General features: G+C 53.2%; 1 protein-coding gene across 3 annotated transcripts in view; it reads right to left on the bottom strand.

Moving 5' to 3' along the window:
* Nucleotides 1–21,112, bottom strand: part of TRMT44 (tRNA methyltransferase 44 homolog) — a 30,112-nt gene extending 9,000 nt beyond the window's left edge. Inside the window, exons 1-10 of one of the 3 annotated variants that reach the window (XM_043573092.1) lie at nucleotides 20,489–21,112; nucleotides 19,578–19,692; nucleotides 12,285–12,504; nucleotides 10,732–10,800; nucleotides 9,833–9,940; nucleotides 8,083–8,154; nucleotides 3,767–3,873; nucleotides 2,511–2,694; nucleotides 543–613; nucleotides 205–356 (exon numbers count right to left, since the gene is read on the bottom strand). In XM_043573092.1, coding sequence (XP_043429027.1) covers nucleotides 205–356; nucleotides 543–613; nucleotides 2,511–2,694; nucleotides 3,767–3,873; nucleotides 8,083–8,154; nucleotides 9,833–9,940; nucleotides 10,732–10,800; nucleotides 12,285–12,504; nucleotides 19,578–19,692; nucleotides 20,489–21,077 — 1,687 coding nt within the window. In that variant the 5' untranslated portion in view covers nucleotides 21,078–21,112. Of the gene's footprint in view, nucleotides 1–204; nucleotides 614–2,510; nucleotides 2,695–3,766; nucleotides 3,874–8,082; nucleotides 8,155–9,832; nucleotides 9,941–10,731; nucleotides 10,801–12,284; nucleotides 12,505–19,577; nucleotides 19,693–20,488 lie in introns of all 3 variants that reach the window. The other 2 variants (XM_043573091.1, XM_043573093.1) reach the window with 2 other exon arrangements.
* Between the last annotated feature and the right edge of the window lie 6,380 nt (nucleotides 21,113–27,492).

Here is a 27,492-nt window from a genome sequence, read left to right as displayed (position 1 = left end):
CCTTCCTCTGAGGGAGCGGAGTCCCTTATGTTAAAAGGAACTATAAGAAAAAATTCTAAACCAGTGTGTAAGTGGTCTATTATCAATATCTCTTCAAAATACATGTAATCAAAAACAACCACAGGATTCCAAGTTGGTCCCAAAGGAGGGCCGAGCCACTGCCCGAAACCCGGCAGGCACGCGGCAGGGTCCCGGGGGGCCTACCTCCTCGGTTCCAGGCCTTCAAGCTCCCGCTCGGAGCACTTCCTGCGCACGGCCGCTCTGCATCCAACAGCAGGTGTCCCACTTGCAAAACCACCCGGTCAACAAAGTCTCGAGGGAGGGCAGCGCAATTCCTCACGCGCTCGGCTTTTTCTCTAGGGTGAAATCCAGACAGCCAGAGTCCGGCGGCCCGGGCCTCCGCCCCCTCCTCGGCGGCCCCGGCGTCCAGGGCCTGGCGCCCGTGGGGGCGACCCGCACGTGCCACGGCGGCCCGGGGAGGAGGATGGGGAGGCTCCCGGCCGGGCGGGCTCACGGGGCGGCCCTGCCTGCTATTAATGTACCGGGTTCTCTGCTCATCCATGAGGGCTTCTCCGGTGGGGGGGTATGTTCTGCGTTTCCCAATGAGACAAACCTGCATGTGAAAAAAGCAGAGTGTTTTACCAGGATCCCGTGGCAAGTCACGTTTTCCATTCGCGTCTCTTGTTCTGCGGTACAAATTACGTTCAAATTTTAGACGCTTATCGTGAAAGAAATGCTTACTTTAAAAGCCAATACCAATACCAGTGTCCCAAACAAACCAAGAGCCAAAGCCCACGAAGAGTCTCGCGGCTCGGACGCTCAGAGACCTACGAGACGCGTACGAGTCCACGCGCACCGGGCTCCCAGCCGTGCCCGTTCTGAACACATCGCTCGCGGGAGCCTTCATCCGGCGCCCCCTCCCTCAGGTGCAGACACGGACGGCACCCAGAGCTCCCAAAACGGGGCGTCCCTCTGTCGACCTTGCCAGAGGGGAGGCAGCACTTGGCACGGCACGGGCGTCCGTTCCGTGCACTGTCCTTCCTGCACGTCCACACAGGATGACGACGGCTGCCCGCGCACTGGAGCCGCCGGGCAAGGACGCTGCCCCGAGCACGGCATCTCCGGACTTCCTCCTGGCCACGAGCCACACAGCCCGCTCAGGGGCAACGAAAGACAGCGAATCTAATTACACGAGAGCCGCCCCTGACTGCTCTCCGGCTCTGCCACCTGCCAGAGGCGTGATCCGGGGCCCGTCCCCTGACGTGCCGGGCAGGACCAGTCCTCACCAAAGAGCTGCCACCTGCGGACATCTGCTCTTGTGTTTGCCCCCAGAGCCACAGGGTGACGAGAAAGCTGAGGCTCAGAGAGATTAAGGACCGGTGCGTGGTCTCCAGCAACGAGTACTGGAAAGACCAGTGCAAACACCCACCCGCGTGACCCGAATTCGAGCAGTTGGCAGAATCGATCCCAGCCTCAGCAGGGCGGTTTGCCAAGGCAGAGGGCATTTAGGAGAAGCACATCGTGGCTCTGAAGCAGGGTCCCCAAGAACGCTCTCACGGTGACGTGAGCAGTGGCAGCATCGGCAGCAATGACGTACCTGCGGCCATCGTGGGCCCCTCTCGGCCACCACGGAGCCCTTAGATGAAGGCACCGTTCTATCTAGTCTGTGAGACGAGCCCAGGAGGGCCCCCCCTCCCCCTGGACAGACGAGGGCACGGATGCGGTGTGCAATGTGCCGCGGAGTTCATGGCCAGGTGGTGCCAGGGCCGCGAGTTCACCTAAACCTGCCCTGGATCCTTTGTGCCACATCGAGCGATCAAACTCACGATTTGGATATGACGGGTTTCTGCGCTTTGCTGATGGTAAGAAGCCTGACAGCCACAGAGTCTGATAAGAGGAAGCTACTGACACGAACACAGGCTGACGGTGGCACCTCCCTCGACTTCTCCAGGGGACTGGCCCGCTGGCAGGGTCACAGGGGGCACGTGTGCTGCGGTCACAGACTGTGGCAGGGGCGGTGCCTGCCTGGGCAAATCGCATCGCAGGTACACCGGAATTACTGAAGCGCGGAACGAGACGTTGAACCGCTCTGAACCTGGAACCAAACTTCAGGTTCGGCCCGTGACTGGGAAACCCGAGGACCCCGGAGGTGGTGAGCAGCCTCGGACAAACTAGCTTAGGACGTTCCACACGAGTCCGGCTGACGCCCACTCTGGGAAGGTCCCCTAGGGCCACTCACGGTTTCTGGGAAGGAAATGAGGATTCGGTGAGGGCTCCCTGCAGCGCTGCTGCGCGCCTGGGGAAGGAACTGCCAAAAGGCCTTCAAAGCGGGGGTCGCGGGGACAGAGCGAGCCCTCTGACCCCCGCCAGCGTCCGAGATGCCGGAATCGGCACAGGCTTTCAAACATCACGGGGTCCCCTGTGGCTCTGCGACACGGCCCCGAACCCTCCCCCCAGAGGCCGACGCCGCACCGAGGCCACCGAGGACGCCCCAAGCGGTCAGGACGCACCCTTTTGGTGGAGGGAATGCGCAGGCAGTCCTCCTGGACGTGGAACCCGCAGGCCAGGCCCACCTCAGTCACGAAATCGAGATACTCTCGGTACTGAGTCTTCCTGCTCTGCCTCCGGGCGTATTTCCCCACGAAGTCAAAGAAGCAGCAGGGAAGGACAAAGAAACGGCAGCTGTAATTAGACCTTCAAAAACAATCCCCAAAACAAGAACACTCAGCGCAGAGCCACGTGGCCATCGTGCACCGCGGTAAAGCAGAAGCATCTGCTCCCCCTGGCTGTTCCAGAGCAGAGCCCGAGCTCGAGCTGTCCCTCGCTCTGCTCCCAGAGACGACACGGCGTGGTCTATCCCTCCTACGGACCAGGAGCCTAACTGCCTGTACAAAGTGCATTCCACTGCGTTGTTCTTACTGACTTGAAACGTAAAACTTCCCAAAGTGTTTTGGGATTTCGGCTGGGAGCGAGATCTCAGAGGCGGGCACAAGAAAGATTACGTTAAGACTTGCTCCGTGAGCTACACTGCTCCTCGAGAGCTGAAACAGTTCACGAGACGCCTGGATCAGGAGCCACGGCAACAAAATACCCGGGCCGCCACCATAAGCTGCGTGTTCACAAGGTCCCCGCCGACCCAGAGGCACGGCCACGGGCGCAGCCCCCCTCTGTGAACATTAGTACTGCTGTGAGGCGTCTCTGTGTTGGCAGATTTTCCCTCTGGAGACACTCACTCCTGTTATCAGAAAATAACTTCCAAAACATGACCTGTCTCCCTGGACAGAAATACTGCAGAAATGGTCAGCTTTCGTCAGCACTATTCAGATGTACTTTGATGTTTTCTAGCCATATCTCAAACGGTAAAATAAAGCAGTTAGATGGGGCGCCTGGGTGGCTCAGTCGGTTGTCCAATTTCGGCTCGGGTCATGATCTCACAGTTCCTGGGTTCGAGCCCCACGTGGGGCTCTGTGCTGCCAGCTCAGAGCCTGGAGCCGGCTTTGGATTCTGTGTCTCCCCCTCTCCCTCTGACCCTCCCTGGCTCACGCTCTCTCTGTCTCTCTCTCAAAAATAAACGTTTAAAAAATTTTTTTCAGAAGCAGTCAGAATCTAAGCCTAAACCAGCACGTTCGGCACGTTCTCATCCCCACAGTCCGAACGAGCTCCGTCTCCAGTGCTCCACAGCCCCAAGTGGCTACTTCTGGACAGCGAGGTTTAGGCAACAAAATCCCTCCCGCCGCCCGCCCTGCTGTGCGGGACACTTACTCACCTGGCTGCGATCACAGGTATCCACGGTGTCAGTTCATCGGAATGGTTACCAATTACCCAGTCAACGTCAGGGAAAAGGGTCTCATCGCTGGGTGTGATTGCACCTTCCTAAAAGAAAAACACAAGATAAGACCACTGTTTAGTAGAGCAGCACAGAGCTACTGAGGCAAAGGCCCCAAGGAACCGCAGCTTGCTTGGGGTGACCTCAGCCCCTCGGGGCCCCATGGGTACAGGCGTTCCCCTGAGCACAGGGCCCGCGTCTGCCCAGGGGGCATGAAACACAGCAACTTACAGCATCATCACTAGAGAAACTAAGAACGCTGATTACTAATCTTTCGGATCCTTAACAATGTGGGTGGCTCAGTCAGTGAGGCGTCCGACTCTTGATCTCAGCCCAGGTCATGATCTCAAGGTTCGTGATACACAGCCTCGAGCTGGGCTCTGTGCTGACAGCGCAGGGCCTGCTGGGGATTCTCTCTCTCCTTCTGCCCCTCCTCTGTTCTCTTTCAAAATGAATAAGCAAACTTAAAAAAAAAAGAGTGCTTCTCTACATGAACATACACTGGAGCTACAGGAGAGGGGACACAGGAACTGTCTCCACGTGGGCAGAATACGGGGGCAAGAAAGTGGAAGCAAGTTGGCCTGAAGTTGATTTGCTGAGAACCACAACGTATCCCACACCTCCAGTCTGTCAAGGTGCGTGCTGCAGCAGACCCGTGAAAAGTGAGGGGTGAGGCCAGAAAAACGGCCAGAGTTTACGTAGAAACAACAAATATGCTGCTATCACGTGATTATCTTTTATAAACACTCAGAGGCCAAGTAAAATCCCACTGAGGAGGCGTGTTAACCGTTCTGATAACCTCTGTAATTAGGCTGAAAACAGCTTCGTTTTGTGATTTAAGAACTTTACATAAACACCCTATTCTTTCTGCTAAGCAGCAGACCGTCACCCATGATTCAAGTCCGGGCCCAATAGCAGGTCTGTCGGTAAGAGCTGGAGACAAAAAAGATACACGGACCACTCAAAATCCTCCTTGTTTTAAAACTGAAGAACGACCCCCCGAGGGAAGTAGGCACACCTGCTACCCCCCGGCCAGAACAAAGCGGTAAGACGTTAGGACAACACTCCCGTCCAGGGCCGTTCCTTACGACAACAGAACCGCGTGCCTTTTGCAGACGTGATGTATACGAAAGTAGAAGCTGAATTCTACAATCTTTCTGGTTCTTAAATTCAGCATCTGCGCTTCTATTTACACACATATTAAAATTCGTGTATTTCTGTTTAAATGGCCCGCATTAACAAACACGCGGTTTACAGTTCACGACCGCCATCATCACAGTTCGAGGCCTGTTTCATCAACATCTTGAACACAGCAAATGGTAGCAGTTCCCCTTCCTATACAGCATCATAACACAATTAAGACGTTTTGTGATCCATGCGACATGTTATTTAAAACAGGTGTTTTGGGGGCACCTGGGTGGCTCAGTCGGTTGGGCGTCCGACTTCGGCTCAGGTCACCATCTCGCGGCATGTGAGTTCGAGCCCCGCGTCGGGCTCTGTGCTGACTGTTCAGAGCCTGGAGCCTGTTTCGGATTCTGTGTCTCCCTCTCTCTCTGACCCTCTCCCGTTCATGCTCTGTCTCTCTCTGTCTCAAAAATAAATAAATGTTTAAAAAAAAAAAATTTAAAACAGGTGTTTTGGGGCGCCTGGGTGGCTCAGTCGGCCCAGGTCATGATCTGGTGGTCTGTGAGTTCGAGCCCCACGTCGGGCTCTGTGCTGACAGCTCAGAGCCTGGAGCCTGCTTCGGATTCCTTGTCTCCCTCTCTCTTTCTGCCCCTCCTCCGCTCATGCCCTGTCTCTCTCTCTCTGTCTCTCTGTCTCTCTGTCTCTCTCTCTCTCTCTCTCTCTCAAAAACAAATGAACATTAAAAAAACTTCTTTAAACTAGTGTTTTTTTCTTAACAGTCTCTTGCTTACAGCCAAATAGGGTTTTTGGAAGAAGCTGTAAACTCGTGCTCAGCCATTGTACAGACTGTCCCTGTTCGTGGCAACGACTCACACACCAGGACGTATACACAAACACTCATACGCGCCAACAAAAGCACGCTCATTTCTGGCTGTGTTCCCCTGCGGCAGGTGTAGCAGAAACGTGGCCAGCATCCACCCTCACGCTGCACATGAGAACAGGCAGGACTCAACACGACAACTGAAGGTCCAGGTGTAACAAGAAGATCCACATGAGATTAGAACCCAGAACCTTCTGAGCAGGCCTGGAATGAGTGGGCTGGGGCAGTTTCCCCCTCCACAGAAAAGTCGGGGTGCTGGGGAACCTCAAATAAAGAACTAGAACCTTCTCCCGTTCTCCAAGGGGCACCTCATGCCAGCCAGCTCTGTCCTAGGGTCACGACTAAACAGAGGGCCTGTTCAACTGCTGTTTGAACTTCTCACCCAAAGAAATTATTCCGCTTTTTCACAGAACACAGGGACACAGGGAATTCTGAAACCAACCACGTAACTCCTGTGGCTCTGCTCATCGGCCTCGCACTAAACCCAGAGCCTGACTGACCAGGTGACGCATGGTCTGTGTGCACCGGTCTGCACGTCTGCAGAGCCCCCCCAAGTCCGTCGCCCGGCTCCTCAACTTTCTTCCAACCTGAGGTTTTTCTCAACGTTTTAACCTATTTTGATGTATGAATGTATAAGCAAGTGCAAATTCATACATTACAAAGCAAAACACAAACATACAAGGAAAACATGAGCGAAGCCTGCAATGAACCTCCCTCCAGAGGCTGACCCTTTTTATTTTTGGCAGTATCTTCTTCAATATTATTCAACTTTAAAAGTGAGGCAGAGAGAAAAATACAGAAATGGTGTCCGCTTTATTTCCTATTTGCAGATGGAATGACAGAGCTGAGCCCTGCCTCACGAGGGCAGCGGGGCCACGGGAGGGCTGAGAGAGTACCTGCCGAGGCCGTGAGCTCTGGGGCGCCAGGCTCTTCTCCCGGAAATCAACACAGGAAGAGTCCTGTCGGCGCTCTGCCCTCTGGGGAGGAGAACCCGTGTCCTGTCCCACCCTGCATTTAAGTCCAGGACGAAGGCCTTGAGGCAACCGGGGCAGCTGAGCAGAGCTGGGTGGCGGGGAGGAGCGAAGGGCGTGGACCCCACCGCTGAGCATCCCGCCGGCCGGCCAGCTCGGAGGCCTCGACCAGACGCCGACACCATCCGTACCTGACGTGGGAGTGCTGAGGGGGCCGGTCACTTTCCCCCTTGGGACACATTCTGATTGGCAGCAGGGCGAGGGAGCTACTCCAGAGCAGGGCGGGAGTGACCTGGGTTCACCCTGACCCCACAGTCACGGGCTCAGAGCAGATGTGCCGCCCCTGTCCGCGGCCCCCCAGCCGGCTGCATTTGACCTTCTCTCCCCGGACTTCTCACCACCAGCCCTCCTGCAGGGCGGCCCTCCTGGGGCCACCACGCACACAGCAGGACCTGCCCCGCAGTGGCACCTTCCCCCTCCCCGCCCCGCTCAGGTCTTCAACCCTGCTCCACACGTCACAGCTGGTGCCCTGTACCCACGCTGTACCTGGGGGCGCCTCCCACCCCCGTGAGGGCAGCATGTGCATCAACACCTGAGATTGCCTGGCAGGAAGACAGCACTCAAATATTTGGTAAACACGCAAATCTCTAGTTTTTTCTGTTTTCCTGAACGCGTATCTTACGGCATGCGAAATTCTGCCTGAAATGAAAGTGTTTGAAAGAAAACCTTTCTGAAAACCAACATGACAGTATCATTAAAAACGTTTTAGGGGTGCCTGGGTGGCTCAGTCGGTTGGGCATCCGACTTCGGCTCAGGCCACGATCTCGCGGTCTGTGAGTTCGAGCCCCGCATTGGGCTCTGTGCCGACAGCTCAGAGCCTGGAGCCTGTTTCAGATTCTGTGTCTCCCTCTCTCTCTGCCCTTCCCCTGTTCGTGCTCTGTCTCTGCCTCAAAAATAAATAAATGTTAAAAAAAAAAAAAAAAAGTTTTAAAGTTCAGCCTATGACAGATTTATCTTAAGTGGATTAAGGTTTATTACCTAAGATTTCTGAACAAAGATTTACATAACGTAACTTGTCATCCAAAAACACAGTCGAGAACAGGAGGTGGGACAAACAGATATGCGTGTGTCCTGCCCTGCGGGCGGCAGGGACAACAGGGGATGGACACCTGGCCCCGTGTGAGGACTGGGTAACACGCACCAGGCCCCTGGACACTCGGCAAAACAAGGGTCACCGGGGGACAACCCGCTGGGCTCAAGCAAGTGAACAAAGCCAGTACCTCTAAGCAAGTCTGCGGTCCATACACGTCCCAGATCTTTCTTCTTCGGACATCGATCCCTCTGCCTGGGTGCTGAAATAGTTTCAGAAATCCAAGGTTAACGGCAGCGCATTATTACAAACTGGCGAGAACAGATCCGACTCTGCAGGTACTGCCACCGGCGTGAAGCACAAGAGACCCTCAACCTCCGCGGTTAAGGCGCCCGCGGTTTCTCGGCAATGCCAACAGACACTCGCGCCCCTCCAAGGCACAGGTTAAGAACCTGTGCCCTGCTAAGGGTCACCGGGAGTCTTCACGAAGGGGAAATGCAGTCAAGGAGCGGGCACACGTCCAGGGCCAGGGCCCCAGAGTCAAGTGCAGACCCCAGCACGTCTGCCCCTCCAGCTTGCCGGCAGGCAAGGCTCGTCCTCCTCAGCTGCTCCTTACCAGGCACGCCGTGCCCGCGCCCGCCAGCTCTCCAGGGCAACCGTGCTTATTTCTAAGTCAGGGGGAGAAGGGGATGCACAAGGAACCCCGTCCTCCTCACCCACCAGCCTGCAGTCACCACCTGATGTGCCGACATCCCACAGACAACTTGGGCACAGCTGTTAGAATTACAAACTCAGTTTTCTATTTTTGTTATTAATTTTTGTTTATTTTGAGAGAGAGAGCACGTACAAGAGGGAGAGAGGCAGAGATAGAGGGAGAGAAAGAGGGAGGGGAGAGGAGGGAGAATCCCAAGCAGGCTCCGAGATGTCAGCACGGAGCCCAACATGGGGCTCGAACTCACGAACTGTGAGATCACGACCCGAGACAATATTAAGAGTCAAATTAAGAGTCGGACGCTTAACCAACATAGCCACCCAGGTGCCACGACCTTGTTTTTTTTATAGAGCAATTAAAGGTACATTGTAACAGCCCCGTTTTAAGTTCCTACAGTTGTGGACAGAACGTCTCTGAGACAGGAAACAATGCTACCCTCAGAAGAAATCAGCTCAATCAGCTCACGGGGCGGGGCGCCTAGGGGGCTCAGTCGGTTGAGCGTCCGACTTGGGCTCAGGTCATGATCTCACAGTTTAGGTTCGAGCCCCGCGTCGGGCTCTGTGCGGACAGCTCAGAGCCTGGAGCCCGCTTCGGATTCTGTGTCATCCTCTCTCTGCCCCTGCCCCACTCACACTTTCTGTCTCTCTCTCAAAAATAAACATTAAAAACAAAAACAAATCAGCCGTGGTCCCCGTGACGAAGTGTGAAGCTGCCAAGCTAAGGCGACTCCGCTCGGCGACTCCACAGGAAGGCTGACGCCAGCTGGAAGCACCAGCCTGGGCGGGTCGTGGCTCGCACTTACGCGGAACCGCTCCCGGAGGCGGGGGCTGCTCTAAGCACTTCCTGCCTTTACTTCACGGGTCCAGAAAATGGTGCAAGACTCGGTATGGCCGTGTTACATCACAGTGTAAAAACTGTCCTCCGAGCTGGACTTAAGCTTCTGGAGGGCAGAATCCACCTTGCCTTCCACTCCCTTCCAGTGCCTTGACTCCCTCCCACTCCCTTCCAGCGTCCCGAAGAGGCACCTGACAGCAGAAACCGCCGTGCGCGCCCGCGAGCCCTGTTCTACGTGGCGTGAGGGCCGCCGGCTCTCCTCAGTCACGAGTCTGACCGCCAGGCAGACCCTGGATGCGGCTCGTACCGGCAGAGAAAGGGCTCAAGGGCCCTTGTGCTGGACCGGAAGACACTTTAGAAAAGGAGCCAAAACGGCCAGGGAAGTGCACTTTACCCCCTCGGTGCTCAGGATGTGAACCAGGAGCCCATTTCCGCATCCTAGGTCAACAAAGGACTGCTTGGCTGTCAGGCCCAGCTCAGCTCTTTCTTCTTCCCACAGAACCTAATTTAAAAAAACAAAACAAAACAAAACAAAAACAATCAGTTCCTGATTCACTTCTTCCAAGAGTAATTCAGACACAAACCCCACGTGGGATTACAAATCACGTTTCCACAACAGGTAGAGAGGTCTCGTCTGTGGCCCTGGGCTTCTGTGTGGGTGTCGGACAGGCGAGCGGAGGGAGCGGAAGGGGTGTCGGCCCCTGCTCTTGCCTGATGCTGTGCGGGCGTCGAAGCTTTCTTCTTCCATCAAGAGTCCGCGGGAAAGTGGTCGTCTCTGGGCAAGAGCTTTACAGACTATCGTTTGTTGGTGTCCTCGGGCTTTCTCTATGTTCTTCAAGACTATCTACTTTGATAATCAAAGCAAGATATGCTGTTTCTAAACGGGCGATGAGAATCACAGAGGAAAGGAAACTGGAAATTATCTAGTCTAAAATCAAGACTGGTGAGCTAGCTAAGGGAAGATTCAGGACTGGAAGGCAAGTGCCTATCACATGGGCCCCGCCGGCAGCGAGGGCCACCCAGCGTGTCCACGGTGACGGTGAATCAAGCAGGCAGCTGCCAAGCTGGAGTCCCCGCAGCTCGGCTTCACACGACTCAGACTCATGCCTCACTCACGCAAAATCCGACCGCTGCACCTGTTACCGACCTGGCAAGCAGAACCAGACACGCCCCAAGGTAGGGAATTCGAGACGTGCTGTTCCCTTCGGTACGTGCTGTTCCCCGCTGACAGCTTCTGCCAGTGGCAACCCTGCCCCGCCCCACAGGAGCCTAGATGACGACAGCGGTCCTTACCAGCAGGTAGGCAGCAATAGCCACATCTTCGTACACAAACTTTTCAGGATCAGTAACTTCAGGCCACACCTGAGAAATCGGTAAGAGCGTATGTAAATTGTTCTCCCAGCACCTAGCCATCTTGCTATACTTAAGTATCCCCATAAGGCACAAGTCAAACTCGTCAGGCTGTAAAACTTAAAAAAATAAGCTCATTGCAAAGCAGACACTTAGGATCACTCTGCTGCAGTAAGAGATCCGCATCAAGACACATAAAACTTGTACCCTGGATGCATCACAGGACCCGTCAAGGGCAATGCCGTCCAAGGCAGGATTTTCCAACAAGGACAACACACGTAAGACATTCAGGTGAGACCACAGGACCTCAGGGGAAAGCTCTCGGCCATGCCATCCCTGACGTTTAGGTAGATGAGGAAAATGAGCAAGGCACCGGGCGAGGAGAGCAAAAGGGTCAGGAGGTCAGAGCTCTAGCCCTCTAGCCTGTTGGTGACTGGCTGTCAGCTGGCCCCCATCTCCCTATCTGTGAAGCAGGGACAAAGCCTGAGGGGAAAACCTCAGCCGCCACACAGGACAACGGTCAGGTGCTCTCAAAGCTGTGCGACACCAGCTGCACAAGCGGGACACCCCATCGTCGAAACTAGCAACGTGCAGAGGACATCTGGCAGAAGAGGCAACACCAACGACAAGGTTACACGTTCTGCCCTGTTCTGGGTTCTGTTTCTAGGCATGGGGATTAGGCAGGGCAGTCTGCGTGACTCAGGACAATTTCAAAGGCTGGAATAACAGAAGGTCCTTTCTTGAAAGAACCGAACAGTTAGTAAGATAATGAAGGCCTCACAGACCAGCATCTGGAAGAGGAGGGTCTCCAGCTTGGGTCGGCCAGGTCCCCTAATGAACGGTCACTGCCTCCAGCCTGTGACCTTTGGGGCACCCTGTTACACGACCACAGGTAACTGAGAAAAAATCACACGTGGAAAGGACAGGTCGTGGTTCCTTCCAGGAACAGGGCCGGACCCTGGCAAGGGCACAAGAGAAGTTCAGCCCCATTAGTGACGCTTTATTTCTTCCTCTGGGTGTGAACACAGACGTCTGCTGCTACCTTCTTTTTATGTCTTCAATATGCAGTGATAGACGTGATCTGAGATGTATCTCCTTTCGGAAAATATATGCTTTCGTACTTTAAGTTTTTATATATTCTCCTTAAACATCCTTAAGTACATCCTAAGGAAATGTGGCAATTTAGTAACTAATCTTTAAGTATTTTCAATTAAATGTTCCCTTTTATTCGCTTGGAAAAAAATTGGCAAAGCGCAAAAGAAAAAGGTCCTTCTCCGTAACACATCTGTCAATATTTTCGCAGTTTGCATCCACACGAATGTCGAAGTACAGCCTGCCTGCAGTGGGGGCCCGTGAGTGGGTATGTTCCGCCGTGATGTCTGCGTCGGGACAAACTGGAAGGTCTACGGGAGAAACGACTTTACCCGCCTGACCTGTTGTCTGGTCACCGCCACCCATCGGAACAAGGGAGTCGCAAATGTTTCCCCCAGAGTTACCTTGACCATGTCTTTATGCTTCTCCTTAAGCGCCTGGTAAGTCTTGCTGTATTCGATGATGGAAACGAGGGACAGGGTGCTTTTAAACCCACTTCTCTTGCTCCCCACAGACCACCTGGCCAGCCTGGCCAGCAGCTCTTCCCCCAGCCAGGCGGGTTTGGGATAAACAGTTCCGTCTGAATGCCATCTTTCTGGACAGAAAATTGAAACAGATATGAACCTTCAAAAATAAGAGAAACATGAATAAGCAGGGCGGGTTTCGAGTCCTATTTGTACGTTAACCGTTTCCCCCAAGAGTAGAGGGCATGGTCACACAGCTATTTGACCTTCACACAACGATTTGACCTGAAACCCAAAAATCCGGGACGAGTTGCAGAACTTTCGTCCAATGGAGAAAAACGCACGTTTTAAAAGCAGGAAGACTTCTTCTCCTGCCGCCAAGGTTAAAGATGCCTTTGCCCATCCCACGAATCCCATCACAAGGGTCGACGACCAACAACAAAGCCCCTCTTACCGTCTGCCTCGCACACTGACTAGCCAGCTTCCCGACGTCCAAGGATTCTCCTCCCATTCCCATCTTCCACATTTTCACAAGGGCAACTCAAATGCGAGCACGCCGGTCGCTCAGACTCACTGGCCCAAGAGCTGAGTGCTCAGTCACAAAGCTAAGCACAGGCACAGCCCCGGGCAGCTCACAGGTTCACTGTCTCCGCGTGTCTCGGGGCCCAGGCCAGCCCGCAGCTCCGGGTGCGGGGACCCACGGCACACGGGCCGCACGGCAGGCCCTCACCGTCTGCGTGAACACACGAGCAGGAGCTCACGAAACCCCTCTGAGGACCCAACGCTGGCGGCACAATGAAGGGGAGAGCAGCACGGAGCTGGTCAGGCAGAGAGAGAAGGGGCCCCTGAGAGGAAGCAGAGGCACAGGCAGCCGGACGAGAGGGGCAGGGCCGGGGAGGGCGCGAGGGGACAAGGGCAAGCGGCCAGTTGCCCCAGAGGGCGCAGGGACCTGCAGGCTTTTTGCCAGCGTGTGCGTCGGAGGGACACAAGTCATTCCTAAGTAACAGGCCCCGATTCTCCACGACAGACGCACCCCCGCGAGGTCACGATGCGGCGAGAGCCTGGGCGGGACTCGGGCGGCACCCCTCTTCCACTCCCTTCACCTTGGAAGCTCTCCCGCTGGGGCCCACACACCCTGTCAGGCCCTTCCCTGCTCTTCCCTGGGCCTCGTGCTCTTTCCCTGGGTGTCCCCAGAGTCCCCACGGCCACTCCCTCATCCGCTCAGGCCTCACGTGCGATGTCCCCTCCTCGGAGGCATTCCCCACGCACCCTGCGTGGACCGGATACGACACTGTTCCCACGTCCCCTCGTTAGGGAAGGCAGAGACCCACTTCACCTGTTTTATGGTACTTCGCGGCACTCAGCACTACCTGGTGGCAGAGCGTGTAGATGTGTCGCCCCACGAGACCCGCTCACCGCTCTGCCCAGTGCTGAGCACGCGATGGAAGGGGCCGGTGGGGAGCACGTGTGGCGGCCCCACCAACTCCCATTCAACTGATGCTCGGTATCTGGTCCCAGTGCCCAAGGGGATGTGAGGGACGGCTGCCCGGTGGGGCAAGGACAGGAAATGCCCACCCGGAAAGACGGGGAGCGGGCAGCCGAGCCCGAGTCCTCGGGACGTCAGCCCAGAACGTGACCACGATGCATCACCTGCGCGGGGCACTGCCAGGGCCGGGCCCCGCTGGGCGCCCTCACAACAGACCCGAGCAGGAGCCTTCAGCGCTCACCTAACAGCTCTGCCATCAGCACCCCAGGCGGCCGCCACGGGAGACATGGCTTTCCCCAAGGCGCCTGCGCCCGCTGAGGCAAGGGCCTGGGGCCAGGTCCCTCGGGCAGTCTCTTGAAAATTCAAAGAGGCCTCACCCGTGGTTCTCGAGGAGGGGGGCCAACGTGGCGGAGAAGCAAGGGGATCCACGCTTCCTGAGTCTCTCAAACAAAGAAGTGCTGAAGCCAAAGGACTCTGAACCCCAAGAGTCTGGCAGGAAAAGAGACTGAAACTACCGGGAAGAAAATGGGGAAACCTGAGAAACGGTAAGTGGGTGACTGTGAACGGGCCGTGTAGGCACGGAGGGGAGGGATCCCCTTCTCGCGAGAGACAAAGGGAAGACAAAGAACGGCTGGGGAAGCGTAGGGCTGTATCTGGACAAGAGAGAAACCTCGGGCTGGGACTCAGAGGGGTCCCATCTCTAACTGTGGGGCTTTCATCGGACCGGGGCCGGCTCCCTGTTCACGCACCTGGGGAGGAGGGGAGCCGGCGGGTTCGGTGTCGGTCAGGGGCGCAGCCCGCAGTAGGAGAAAGCGGCCCCCTCCCTGGAGCGCTGTGGGAAAAGACAAAGCCCGCCTGCGGCCGCCACCCCCGGGGTTCGGTGGGGAGGCTGGTGGGGAGGTCCACAGTAGAAGGCGGTCCTCCCTGAAGTGCGGGGGCACAGACACGGCCAGCCGGGGCCACGTATCAGGCCGCATGGAGAGGCGCTTCCCCAGCACCAGAGCACACGGAGCGGGACGTCGAATCCCAGCCAAGCGCAGGGTCAGGGGAGTTGGCGGAGCGAGAAGGACCGCCCCATCTGTGCCCGTGGCACAGTGAGGACGACTCAAACGGGGTCTACCGGGTCCGCGGAGAAGAGACTGGGGGATCGCCGTCCCCCCCCACCCCACAACCACCAGCACGGTGGGGCCTCAGGGATCAGTCCTGGGGCCCACGGTGAAGGCGGGACCAGCCTACACCAAACCACGCCCCTCCGCACCGGGTGACCGCGTATCTCCCGGAGCTGGACAGACCCTGCGGACGGTTCCCCCAGCCCGGCGACGCAGCGTTGTCTGGATTAACCCTAGGTCACTTCTGGATATAGAGATATATTCTTGCCCACCCGCCCATTTCTCCTCCTCATCTCTTCCCTCCCCCAGGCTGGTTACTCTGGTTATTGGTCTGTCTAAAGAGACAAATCTAACGCATTCTCTTGACACGTGTTCCACGCCTCCTTCTTTACGCTCCTTTCTCTCTCTCTGGAATAATCAAGCCGTATAGTTTCTCTGTCTGGGTAACTGTATCTTCCTTTCTTTTTCCCCGCCTCCTTCCTTATTTTCCTCTCTCTCTCTCTCTCTCTCTGGACTAAGCCTTTTAGTCTCTCTGCCTGGTCAATGTTTATCCCCCCCCCCCCCCTCCTGTCACTTCTCTCTGTCTGTTCTCTTCCGTCAGCACCTCCACCCTGTTCTTTACTTGTAGTCGGTGTTTCTGGTTTTCTGCTTTTGGATTGTTTTTAGTTTGTTTTTTGTTTCTGTTTACTTGTTTGTTTGTTCTGTGTGTGTGTGCGTGTTTTCGTCTCCTGTCTGTCAGTTCTCCTTTCCAGGGCTACTCCAAGGAACGAATCAAAGCACACCTGGTGGAGGGTCCAAACCATCACTATGAGTAGGAAATAAAATAACCAAAGTCACAACAACAGAGAGCAAGTAACAACCTCCTGAAGGGCCAGGCCCCGGACGGCGTGGGACCCTCCTTTCATACGGGCAGAGCACACAACAAGCTTTTAAAAGGCAAAAGGGACAGAAAAGTAGCCGAAACGATGGAACGGAAGAATTCGCCGCAAGAGAAACTCCAGGAAGAAGTGATAGCTAACGAATTGATCAAAACAGACTTAAGCAATATAACTGAACAAGAATTTAGAATAATAATCATAAAATTAATTGCTGGGCTTGAAAAAAGCATAGAGGACAGCAGAGAATCTATTGCTACAGAGATCAAGGGACTAAAAAATACTCCGAATGGATTACAAAATGCCACAAATGAGGTGCAAAATAGAATGGAGGCAGCCACAGCGTGGACTGAAGAGACAGAGGGGAATTAGAAGATAAAACTATGGAAAACGAGGGAGCTGAGAAAAAGATGAAAAAATCCAGGATTACGAGGGGGAGAATTAGAGAACTAAGTGATTCGATCAAGTGGAACAATATCCATTATCATAGGAATTCCAGGAGAAGAAGAGAGAGAAAAAGGGGCTGAAGGTGTACTTGAACAAATCATAGCTGAGAACTTCCCTGATCTGGGGAAGGAAAAAGGCACTGAAATCCAAGAGGCACAGAGAACTCCCTTCAGACGGAACTTGAATCGATCTGCTGCAGGACATGTCATAGTGAAACTGGCAAAATACAAGGATAAGGAGAAAATTCTGAAAGCAGCTAGGGATAAACACGCTCTAACTTATAAAGGGAGACCGATAAGACTAGTGGCAGACCTATCTACTGAAACTTGGCAGACCAGAAAGGAATGGCAGAAAATCTTCGATGTGATGAACAGGAAAACTGTGCAGCCGAGAATCCTTTATCCAGCAAGTCTGTCATTCAGAATAGAAGGAGAGAGAAAGGTCTTCCCAAACAAACAAAAACTGAAGGAATTCATCGCCACTAAACCAGCCCTACCAGAGATCCTAAGGGGGATTCTGTGAGTGAAATGTTGCAAGGACCACAAAGGACCAGAGACATCACTACAAGCATCACTACAAGCATGAAGCCTACAGACATCACAATGACTCTAAACCCGTATCTTTCTATAATAACACTGAATGTAAATGCACTAAACGCTCCAATCAAAAGACATAGGGTATCAAAATGGATTTTTTAAAAAAGACCCATCTATTTGCTGTCTACAAGAGACTCATTTTAGACCTGAGGACACCTTCAGATTGAAAGTGAGGGGATGGAAAACTATCTATCATGCTACTGGAAGTGAAAATAAAGGTGGAAAAGCCATACTTATATCAGACAAACTAGACTTTAAAGACTGTAACAAGAGGGGCGCCTGGGTGGCTCAGTCGGTTAAGCGTCCGACTTCGGCTCAGGTCATGATCTCACAGTTCGTGAGTTCGAGCCCCGCGTCGGGCTCTAGTGCTGACAGCTCAGAGCCTGGAGCCCATTTGGGATTCTGTGTCTCCCTCTCTCTCTCTGCCCCTTCCCTGCTCATGCTGTGTCTCTGTCTCAAAAATAAAGACATTAAAAAAAAAATTAAAGACTGTAACAAGAGATGAAGAAGAGCATTATATAATTATTACAGGGTCTATCCATCAGGAAGAGCTAACAATTATAAATGTCTACGCGCCAGATACGGGAGCCCCCAAATACATAAAACAATTAATCACAAACATAAGAAACCTTATTGATAAGAATGCGGTAATTGTAGGGGACTTTAATTTTTTTTTTTAACATTTATTTTTATTTTTGAGACAGAGAGAGACAGAGCATGAACGGGGGAGGGTCAGAGAGAGGGAGACACAGAATCTGAAACAGGCTCCAGGCTCTGAGCTGTCAGCACAGAGCCCGACGTGGAGCTTGGACTCACAGACGGTGAGATCATGACCTGAGCCGAAGTCGGCCGCTTAACCGACTGAGCCACCCAGGCGCCCCAATTGTAGGGGACTTTAATACCCCACTTACAACAATGGATAGATCATCTAGACACACGGTCGATAAAGAAACAAGGGCCCTGAATGATATATTGGATCAGATGTATTTAGAACTCTGCATCCCAAAGCAACAGAATATACTTTCTTCTCGAGTGCACATGGAACATTCTCCAAGATAGATCACATACTGAGTCACAAAATAGTCCTTTATAAGTATACAAGAATTGAGATCATACCATGCATACTTTCGAACCACAATGCTATGAAGCTTGAAATCAGCCACAGGAAAAAGTCTGGAAAACCTCCAAAAGCATGGAGGTTAAAGAACACCCTACAAAAGAATGAATGGGTCAACCAGGCAATTAGAGAAGAAATTAAAAAATATATGGAAACAAATGAAAATGAAAAATTAAAAATAGACCTACCCTATGACCCAGCAATAGCACTGCTAGGAATTTACTCAAGGGATACAGGAGTGCTGATGCATAGGGGCACTTGTACCCCAATGTTTATAGCAGTGCTTTCAACAATAGCCAAATGATGGAAAGAGCCTAAATGTCCATCAACTGACGAATGGATAAAGAAGATGTGGTTCATACATACAATGGAATACTACTTGGCAATGAGAAAGAATGAAATCTGGCCTTTTGCAGCAACACGGATGGAACTGGAGGGTGTTATGCTAAGTGAAATAAGTCAGGCAGAGAAAGACAGATACCATATGTTTTCACTCATATGTGGATCTCGAAAAACTTAAGAGAAGACCATGGAGGAGGGGAAGGGGGGAACAAAAAGTTAGAGAGGGAGGGAGGCAAACCGTAAGAGACTCCTAAATACTGAGAACAAACTGAGGGATGATGGGGGGTGGGGGGAGAGGGGAAAGTGGGTGATGGGCATTGAGGAGGGCACCTGTTGGGATGAGCACTGGGGGTTGTATGGAAACCAATTTGACAATAAATTATATTTAATATAAAAACAAAAAACAAAAACAAAGAGGCTTCACCCAGATCCTAAAAATTCCCGGCAAGCTTCTCTGCCTGCAACAGGTCCCCAGGAAGACTAGGCCCCTCCTCAGAGGTTCAAGAGTTATCAAATCCATTTCACAGACAGGAAAACTGGGAGCCACAGAGGCGACATACCCAAGGCCACACTGCTAATGGGGAAACCCAGCCCTTTCTGACCTTTCTGACTGCAAAACCAGGCTTCCCACTGTACTCCTCTCCTTTCTACAAAGCCACGTGCAAAGCCCCGTCTGATGAAACAGACACAATCCTCAAGGCTGTTCTGGAAAGTATCTGTACTCTCCCGATGGGGCTCTCAGGAAAACATGAGCGGCAGAGCGGCAAGTGAATTTACCCTCCCTCTGACTCGGTCATTTAAAAAACACCAAACAGGTGTTTGGACACTTGCTGGACAGGCCCAAATGCCCCACGGAACTAGGGGGTCCTGCTCAAGTACCACTCGTGTGGGAAGCACCACTGGGTACCCACTCCATCCCAACCATGGGGGAGCCTCAGCAGGAAGGAAGCAAGGGAGCTGACACTCACTCGAGTTCCCAAGTTGCAAGAAATAAAATGAAAGGATTTGCAATTCTTTGACCTGGACGCTAAAACCGGTTGCTACCAGTTCTCAAGGCTTCACGGAACACGAAGAACACAGACTCAGGCCAGGCGGTGACCGCCCCACCCCCGCACAGGGGCCAACAAGGGACAAAGTCTCCCAGGAAGGTTCTCACACCGGAGCTGCCCCTTCAGTTCTCGCGGGGCCTGAATCTTGCAGCTGCTCAAACACCCGCCTGGAAACAAAGTGCCGGAGGGGGAAGCCACTATTCGGTTCTTACCATTCTTCTTTGCTCCAACCGAGACGGAGTTGATACACGTTGTTTGTCTCAACCTTTGCGTTCCCTTTGTCATCTTCTTCCAAAGGTAAAAATGTTACGGTTCCGTTGAGGACATCTGGGGGAGCGGGACACAGGGATAATCAATTCAACGGTTTGTCAGCATTTTAGTAGAAGCAATCAATAAAAACAGTAAAAAATCAGCAGGCTGCTGCTCTCCCATGGCTTTTCCTCGCTCTATTTACCACAGCACCCAGGAGGTCAGACATGCTCCTATGTCCCATCCACTGCTGCATCCCGAGCCTGCACGGTGTCAGGCGCACAAGGGAGAAAGCGGTCCTAAAGCCGGCAGTCCTGGGGCGCCTGGCGGGGGCTCAGTCCGACTTCAGCTCAGGTCACGATCTCGCGGTCCGTGAGTTCGAGCCCCGCAGCGGGCTCTGTGCTGACAGCTCGGAGCCTGGAGCCTGCTTCCGATTCTGTGCCTCCCTCTCTCTCTCTCTCTCTCTCCCCCTCCCCCCGTTGTGCTCTCTCTCTCAAAAATAAACTTAAAAAAACAAAAAACCCGGCCCTCCTTGTAGAAGAGCACTGCCTCTCCCCTGCAGCGAAGCCGATCTGGTAACGCTGAAGTCCACATCTGAAGGCCTCAGGGGCACGGACTCACCCCAATCCTCTGTCTTTCCTTAACTGTCACTTCTCTCACTCTGCGGAGCCCCCCCCCCCCACCTCCCTCCTCCCGCCCTCTCCCCCTCAAACGCCGGTCAACTCCGCACAAATGCAGGTGGAGCTCAGTTCAGGCCCCACACCTCTCCCTACTGCAATAATATATTTGTAATTAAAATCCGTCTCTCTCCTTGCCGCTTTGACTGGCGTCCGCCTCGATCTCCGGCACCCCTCGCTACCGGAAGCACTCCTACCTTGCACGACAACTTCTCTCCTCGGAGCAGCAAGCGGGCAGAGCGGGCTTGTTTTCGGGATGACGGTTCTGAGAACCACGTCGAGCTCGCTCGGCGCCTCTGGCTGCGATCCCGCACGGGCCCCGGTGAGGAAGGCCAGCAACTCGTGGCTGCCGCCGGCGAGGCTTCGGGAGAAATCGTCCCACAGAGAATCCAGATCCCAGGCGGAGAAATCGCCCTCCCCGGCTCCTGCCTTGTCGGGCTGCCCGGGGCCCTCTACGAGCAGGGGCGCCGCGGCTGCTTCCCCGGGGCCCTCCCCTTGCTGGCGCCGGTGCCGGGACTCCTCGGGCCCGCGACCCGGGCCCCCCTCGGGGGGGCGCGGACCCCGTCCGGCCGCTCCCGGCTCCTCCTGCTCGGGGCCCGCGTTGGGCCTGCGGCCGCGGGGCGACACCCGGGGCAGGGCGGCCCTCCGCCGGGCCTCCAGGCGGACGCCACACAGCCGCTTGTTGGCCACCTGCGGCTTCTCCAGCCACACGGCCACCGCCTCCCAGAAGCCCCCCGGGAGCAGCTCCCCAGGGTCGCGCACCGCCGCCCGGCCCACCTCAGCCATAGTCCCACCGCGCCGAGCTCCCGGCGGCGGCGCGCCGCGATGACGCACTCGGCGGCGCGGCCTGTGACGTCACGGGGCGGGGCGCCGGGAGCGCGCAGGGGCTAGCGCGCGGGCACACGCCTCTAGCAGGGGTCCTGTCCTGGGCCTGCCGGGGACGGCCGGTCCTCCGGTGTCGCCCGCGTGTCCCCGGGAGGACCCGGGCCCGCCGAGGGGGACCCACATCTCCAGCAGAGCCTGCAGAGTCTGTCCGTTACCAGAAGCCCCAGATAGCCCTCGTCCTCTGTGTGCTTTGGCCCCTCTTGTTGGGACTTTCGCCCTTCGCTATAGAGTCTCTGTGGGAATCCAGAAGAAGGGAACCCTGACCCAAAGCGGGTGATTTGTCGGAGACACGAGCACGTACCCGTTCCTGTGGAATTCAGTGAGACCTAAAGGAGGCCTGGAACCTCGTCGACACAGCCGTTCACGCCATCCCTTTTAGTCTTGGACCGTGTGCTTGATTTTCATGCTGTCTCTACGGTCAATCTTAAAAAACGAATAGCCCCCCATTTTACTAGCAAAACGAGTTTGTTCGGGAAGAGCAGAGAAGTTGCAGGCCCGGCCGTGCAAGCTACGGTGAGCCAGGGCCAAGTCTGGAGACACGAAGGAAAATTCAGCGGATGTGTTAGGTTTTAGGAGGAAACCGGGCGGGAGTTTTAAACAAAAGTTCAGGGGAGAAGAACACGAGGTTTGAGGTTGGACAGTTTCTCCCGGGCTGCAAGCCGTGCTTCCGCGTGGTTGCTGGGGTGGGCTGGGGATCTTCCTTCTTTCTCTTAAAAGTAGGAGATGGAATTCCTATGTGCAAAATGTCCTCTCTTGTTCAAATGATTCTTCTCTGCTGGTGATCCTGGCCGCAGCCAGAGATACCTGTGTGAGTGCTCCCCCTTCAGGGCCACCTCACTCCATTTTAATGAGGCTTTCTTCCTTTCCCGGGGCTGCTGGAACCAAGAACCACAAACTGGGTGGCTTCAAACAACAGAAATTTATCCTCTCGCAGTTTCTGGAGGCTCTAAGAGAGAGCACTTCTTGCCTCGCCCCAGTTTCTGGCAGCTACAACCCCTCTTTCCCAACAGGTGTAGCCTGGTTAGAGCACCCGCGATGAATCATTACAGATCTTACCGGTTGCTGATATGTGGTGGGAGGTCTGGGGGAGGGGGGAGCAGACCTGGGTGCGCTAAGCATTGAGAATGCAGAGCTAATTAAGACCCTGCATTTGAGAAACCTTCAGGGCGACCATAGAGGCAGACGTCTAAGACGATGGCTATGGAACATGAGACCTGCAACATTCAACACAGGCATGGGGTTCAGAGGTTACAGAAAGAGGGAAGTTTTCTATGATCTAAGGCTCTTCCGGTCTTGAGGGAAGGATTCAAGCCAAGGCTCAGCACGGCCTTCTCAGCAAGGCAAACTCAGTCCATACACCGGCACCCACTGTAGTCTAGAAGGCAATGGGGGAAGCGCAGGGGGGTGGGGGGGGAGGGCTGGCCTCCCTCCTACAGGCGGTGATCCTAGCGATTTTGTTCCAGTGACGCTTCAGGTCACTTTGACACCAGGCACCTCTGACGTGTCCTGCGTGTGGGACTCCACCCAGGTGTTGGGGGTGGGGGGATTTTCTTGGTAACAGACCTTCACTACTTTTCTAGGAGCGTGGGAGCTTCCTCCTCGGTCCCCAAGGACTCTCTCTTGGGATGCCTTTTAACCCCCTGGAAACAATTCGGGAAAGGACTAATGTCCTCTAACTCTGCGTGGCCTTAGTAGGGACCCAGCAGTTAGATCTCTTCTGCAGGAACAGGGCAAATGGACCGAGGTACCCCAGGTCCAGGCCTTCATGCCTCTAAATCGGGGCCTAAGGGCCTCTTATTATCTAAACAGCCCTCCTCCGAATAAACCCAGGTTGCTGGACGAAATACAGGCCATCCCTGACAAAGGGGACGCTGACTCTCGCTGTTCCTCCTCCTAATACACGTGGGGGCTTCTCCCTCATTCATTTCCTGGGTTGATGGCTGTAATTGGAACCACTGTCTTTATTTGGTGAGTCTGCCTCAGGACGGGGACTTTAAGCAGCTGCCGAATCTCCCTTTGTTTCGGGGAAATGCCCCGTCTTCTCCAGCCCAACTTGGATGGCATAGTTCCACTTTGGTGGGGGGAAAAAACACGGCTTCTGCTCATCCGTCTGAGCTGATGGAAAACCAGGAACGCTCTTTCTGCTTCCTGACAGCACCTCCCGTCTTCTGTCTCCTCCTGTTTCTGCACCACCTGGGGTGCAGCCTGCATAACTGGTTCTATGCCACCCTTGGACTCTGTGCCTCTGGCAACATTGGCTCCTTCTCCCACCCTGGAGGACCAGAAGCAAAGAGAACCCCCTTGGACTTCCCACTTCGGATTTCCCCACCGGAGTTCCCAGGTTAAAAAAAAAAAAAATGACAATGGGGAACAGATTGATTGACTTTTTTTTTTAATTTTTTTTAACGTTTATTTATTTTTGAGAGAGAGAGACAGAGCATGAACGGGGGAGGGTCAGAGAGAGAGGGAGACACAGAATCTGAAACAGGCTCCAGGCTCTGAGCAGTCAGCAGAGAGCCCGACACGGGACTCGAACTCACGGACCGCGAGATCGTGACCTGAGCCTTAACCGACTGAGCCACCCAGGCACCCCTGGATCGATTGACTTTTAAGTGGACCCAGGTTGAACATAATTTGAATTCCATCTAATTTAAGTTTGAAATGGACACGTCGTTAGAGTTATCAGCATTAAATACGAAAACTCGTGTTCTACCTAGGTTCGCTAAAGGTCAAACAAGCTCATGTGATCTCCGTTGAAATTAGCAAAAGGATGACTTGATCCAATGGTGGCTTTTGTCTCTAAGTTTTCATGGGTAATTGTTAGGGTAGCTTTCAAAGTCTTTGGTAACCTGAAGCTTCAAAGTTTCGTTTGGATGATAAACTGGGCTTGAATCCATTGGACATCTAAGTCTTTCGTAACTAGGATAAAATGCTAGAGCATTGATGACTGAGCGTAAGGTTTATCTGCTTTTGACTCCTTATTGCAGAGAAACTAAGGATTATTTGGGCCTGTTGGAAAACATGCTTTGTGCTTACGTGTATCCACAAATTTGCCATCTAACGAATTCTGGTGTAACAGTTCACGATTGGTTACTATTTAGTTTTCCCCGGAGACTGTGGTTCCTAAGCATTAAAATTCTGCCAAGTGTAATTGAGACTGACGGGAATAAGGGAAGCAACTGTAAGAAAGATGTAAGGTGTGGAAATACATTTGTGTTGAAGGTAAAAGAAAGTAATCTTATCCTAAACGAGACTGGTTGTTGGGAGAGAAAGGGCTTCGGGCAAAATCTGAACGCAAAGGCAAGTCGTGGAAGTTTCGTGAAGGGAAATCTTTGGAAAGGGATTTTATGTATGCTCAAGATGGACTAAGGTTGAAATGAATGGATTTTTAAAGTTTACTGGAATAAGATTGAAATTCCGCCTTCTCTCGGATACAAAATTTTCTTAGATTGTTGGTCTGCTCTTGGTAAGAAAATGTGCGCAGCACTGTTTCCTCATTTCTTTGCCCAATTTTTGTGTTTTACTTTACCGGGTCTCTGATGATCCGTAACCTTATTTAACAGGACACCGTTGGAAATACAAGGCTTTGACTGCAGTGCCATATTTGAGAGGGACATACATGGTGTCAGATATGACTGAACAGCGTTAGGGAACCAAGGTTGACTCTCTGAAGCATGGCACCAGTAGGGTCCCTTGGAAATGTTGGCCTGATACCTGGCTTACAGAGTTCCCAGCAGCCTCACCAGGTGAGTACAGCATGTCACTTCCTGGCAGGTGCAGGAACCTCAGGATATCTTGGGGACGTGGTGAAGAGGAATTCACCCAAATTTACAGGTATTGCAGGCCTGTCTGATGGTAAGTACTTGGCTTGGCTTCTGGGCCAGAGAGGCTATTAAAAGTTCAGTTGAGATTCCTTATAAAAGTTTCAGGAAAGGCAATTTTAAGAGATCTACATGGGGGCGCCTGGGTGGCTCAGTAGGTTGTGTGTCCGACTTCAGCTCAGGTCATGATCTCGCGGTCCGTGAGTTCGAGCCCCGCGTCGGGCTGTGTGCTGACAGCTCGGAGCCTGGAGCCTGCTTCGGATTCTGTGTCTCCCTCTCTCTCTGTCCCTCCCCTGCTCGTACTCTGTATCTCTCTCTCTGTCTCACAAAAATAAATAAACATTACAAAAAAATTGTTTTAAGAGATCTATATGGCCAGTCGCTATTTTTGCTGAGCTTAGGTAAACAACTAGGCCACGTTTGTTAAAATTGGCCTTGTTTTTGCAAACAAATTAGTCTTAATTTGACTCTCTCTGGAAAGAAGGGCGACTTGAGAGAGGAAAATCATGCATACGTTAAGTTCTCGTCCTGGTTTGTCTTTGAACGTTTGTTGTTTGCCTCAGCTAGACAACTTGAGGTGCACTTAAGAGAATCTGCCCCAGCAGCTCAGGAACAGACAGTCTTCATGCTTCTATTCTGTGGGGGTCACAGGCCCCCACGGGCATGTGATGGTTTGAACAGCTGGAAAATGAGGTGGATTCCCCAGCAATCGTACAACTCGCCTGTCACCTTGACCAACTCCGTGTAGCCGGGATGACAAAATTGCTCCTTAAAAACCAAAGCAGACCCCCCTCCATGGGAATAACTGTGGACTTGTGGAGACAATGGATGGTTCCCCTTTCCCTGTGACTGGTTTGGACGGTGCACTCGGGAATGCCCTTAGGTCCTGAGACAAGTCTCCCACTTGCCAGTGATTCCTCATGATGAGGATATTATGAAGGGTAGCCCTCAAAGAGGCCTTCTTGGTGGTTTTATCCCTTAGCCATATTTGTCCTAGGAGTCACCTCTATTGATGTAGAGTTGAAAATAGAAGCGTTAGCCAAGCATACAACAGCCCTCCTGGGAGCAGAAGCCTCAGAACTCACTACAGGACCGTCCTTGCTGGTGAGGGCCCCACATCAGGTCCAGGGTATCTTAGAGACCAAAGGCCACCAACGGATGACCAGAGGCTGAGTTATTAAATACCAGGCTATGGTTATAAACACCCCTGAAATAATACTTAAAACCCGTCAGACTTTCAACTCAGCTGCCCTCGTGCCTGGGCCTGATGGTCGTACTTTCGCGTCAGAACGTGACTGCTCACAGATTATTGTTTATCCTAGCCGATCAGACGTAAAAGACTCCCGTATCGCAAATGCAGACAACAGTTGGCTTACGCGATGGCAGTCGGTTCGTGGAAAAGGGCGTTAAGAAAAGCTGGGCACACTGTGGCCAGTCTGATGCAGACTGTTGTGGTCAAAGCCCTCCCAGCAAATACGTCTGCCCAAAACGCAGAGTTGGTAACACTCGCTCGTGCTTTACGGGTGGCAAAGGGCCGCCGAATTATCATCTATACCGACTCCAAATATGCCTTCCCAGTCCTATATGCCCACGGAGCACTGTGGAAGAAAAGGGATTATAACCAAGCCCTGACTCCCCACATAGAGGCCTGAAATGATTACTCTTCTTGGGGTTGTATGCCTACCTAAGGAGGTGGCTGCAATTCTCCTCAAAGCACATCAGAAGGATAAGAACGTAGGATCTGAAGGAAATGATTTGTCAGGCTATGTGGCCAAGAGATGGCAGAGAATAAATATTAAGTCTTACGCCGGTCTTAAGCCCAATGAAGTCCATAACGCCAAGCTATTCGGACAGCCCGGGAATAGCCCAGCTATTCACGTAGCCCAGGAACGAGGATACTCAAAACACGCACAGGACTGGCTTGTTAATAATCAGGGAAAAAAATCTTTACACCCCCAAAAATAACCAAAGGCAGATAATACAGGGGTTACACCGGGCTACTCATTTGGGCGAAAAGGCCTTGGAACAGATGGGTAACAACACCTTCGAGGGAATTAACCACTCGCACGAAGCGGGCCTGTCAATCATGTGCTACTTGCAGGCAAGCAAACCCGGAGGGTGCAATTCACTCCCCCCGCCCCCTTGAAGGCCAGTTCCCAGGCAGCAGACATATCCTGGAGACTGCCGGCAATTAGATTTTACACACATGCCATGTTGTAAACGATACAAGTACCTATTGCTTTATGAAGACCCCTTTACTAGATGGGTAGAGGCCTTTCCTTGTAGAACAGAAAAGACCACTGAAGTGACAAAAACCTTGCTAAGAGAAATCGTCCCTCGATTTGGACTCCCTCAGTCCTTTGGACTGTCCTTTTAAATTTTTAAAAAATGTTTATTCATTTTTTTCTTTTTTAATGTTTATTTATTTTTGAGACAGACAGAGACAGAATGCAAGTGGGTTGGGGCAGAGAGAGAGGGAGGCACAGAATCCGAAG

Source organism: Prionailurus bengalensis, chromosome B1, assembly GCF_016509475.1.
Source record: "Prionailurus bengalensis isolate Pbe53 chromosome B1, Fcat_Pben_1.1_paternal_pri, whole genome shotgun sequence".
Lineage (NCBI taxonomy): Eukaryota > Metazoa > Chordata > Mammalia > Carnivora > Felidae > Prionailurus > Prionailurus bengalensis.
This window is presented reverse-complemented; position numbering and strand designations above follow the sequence as displayed.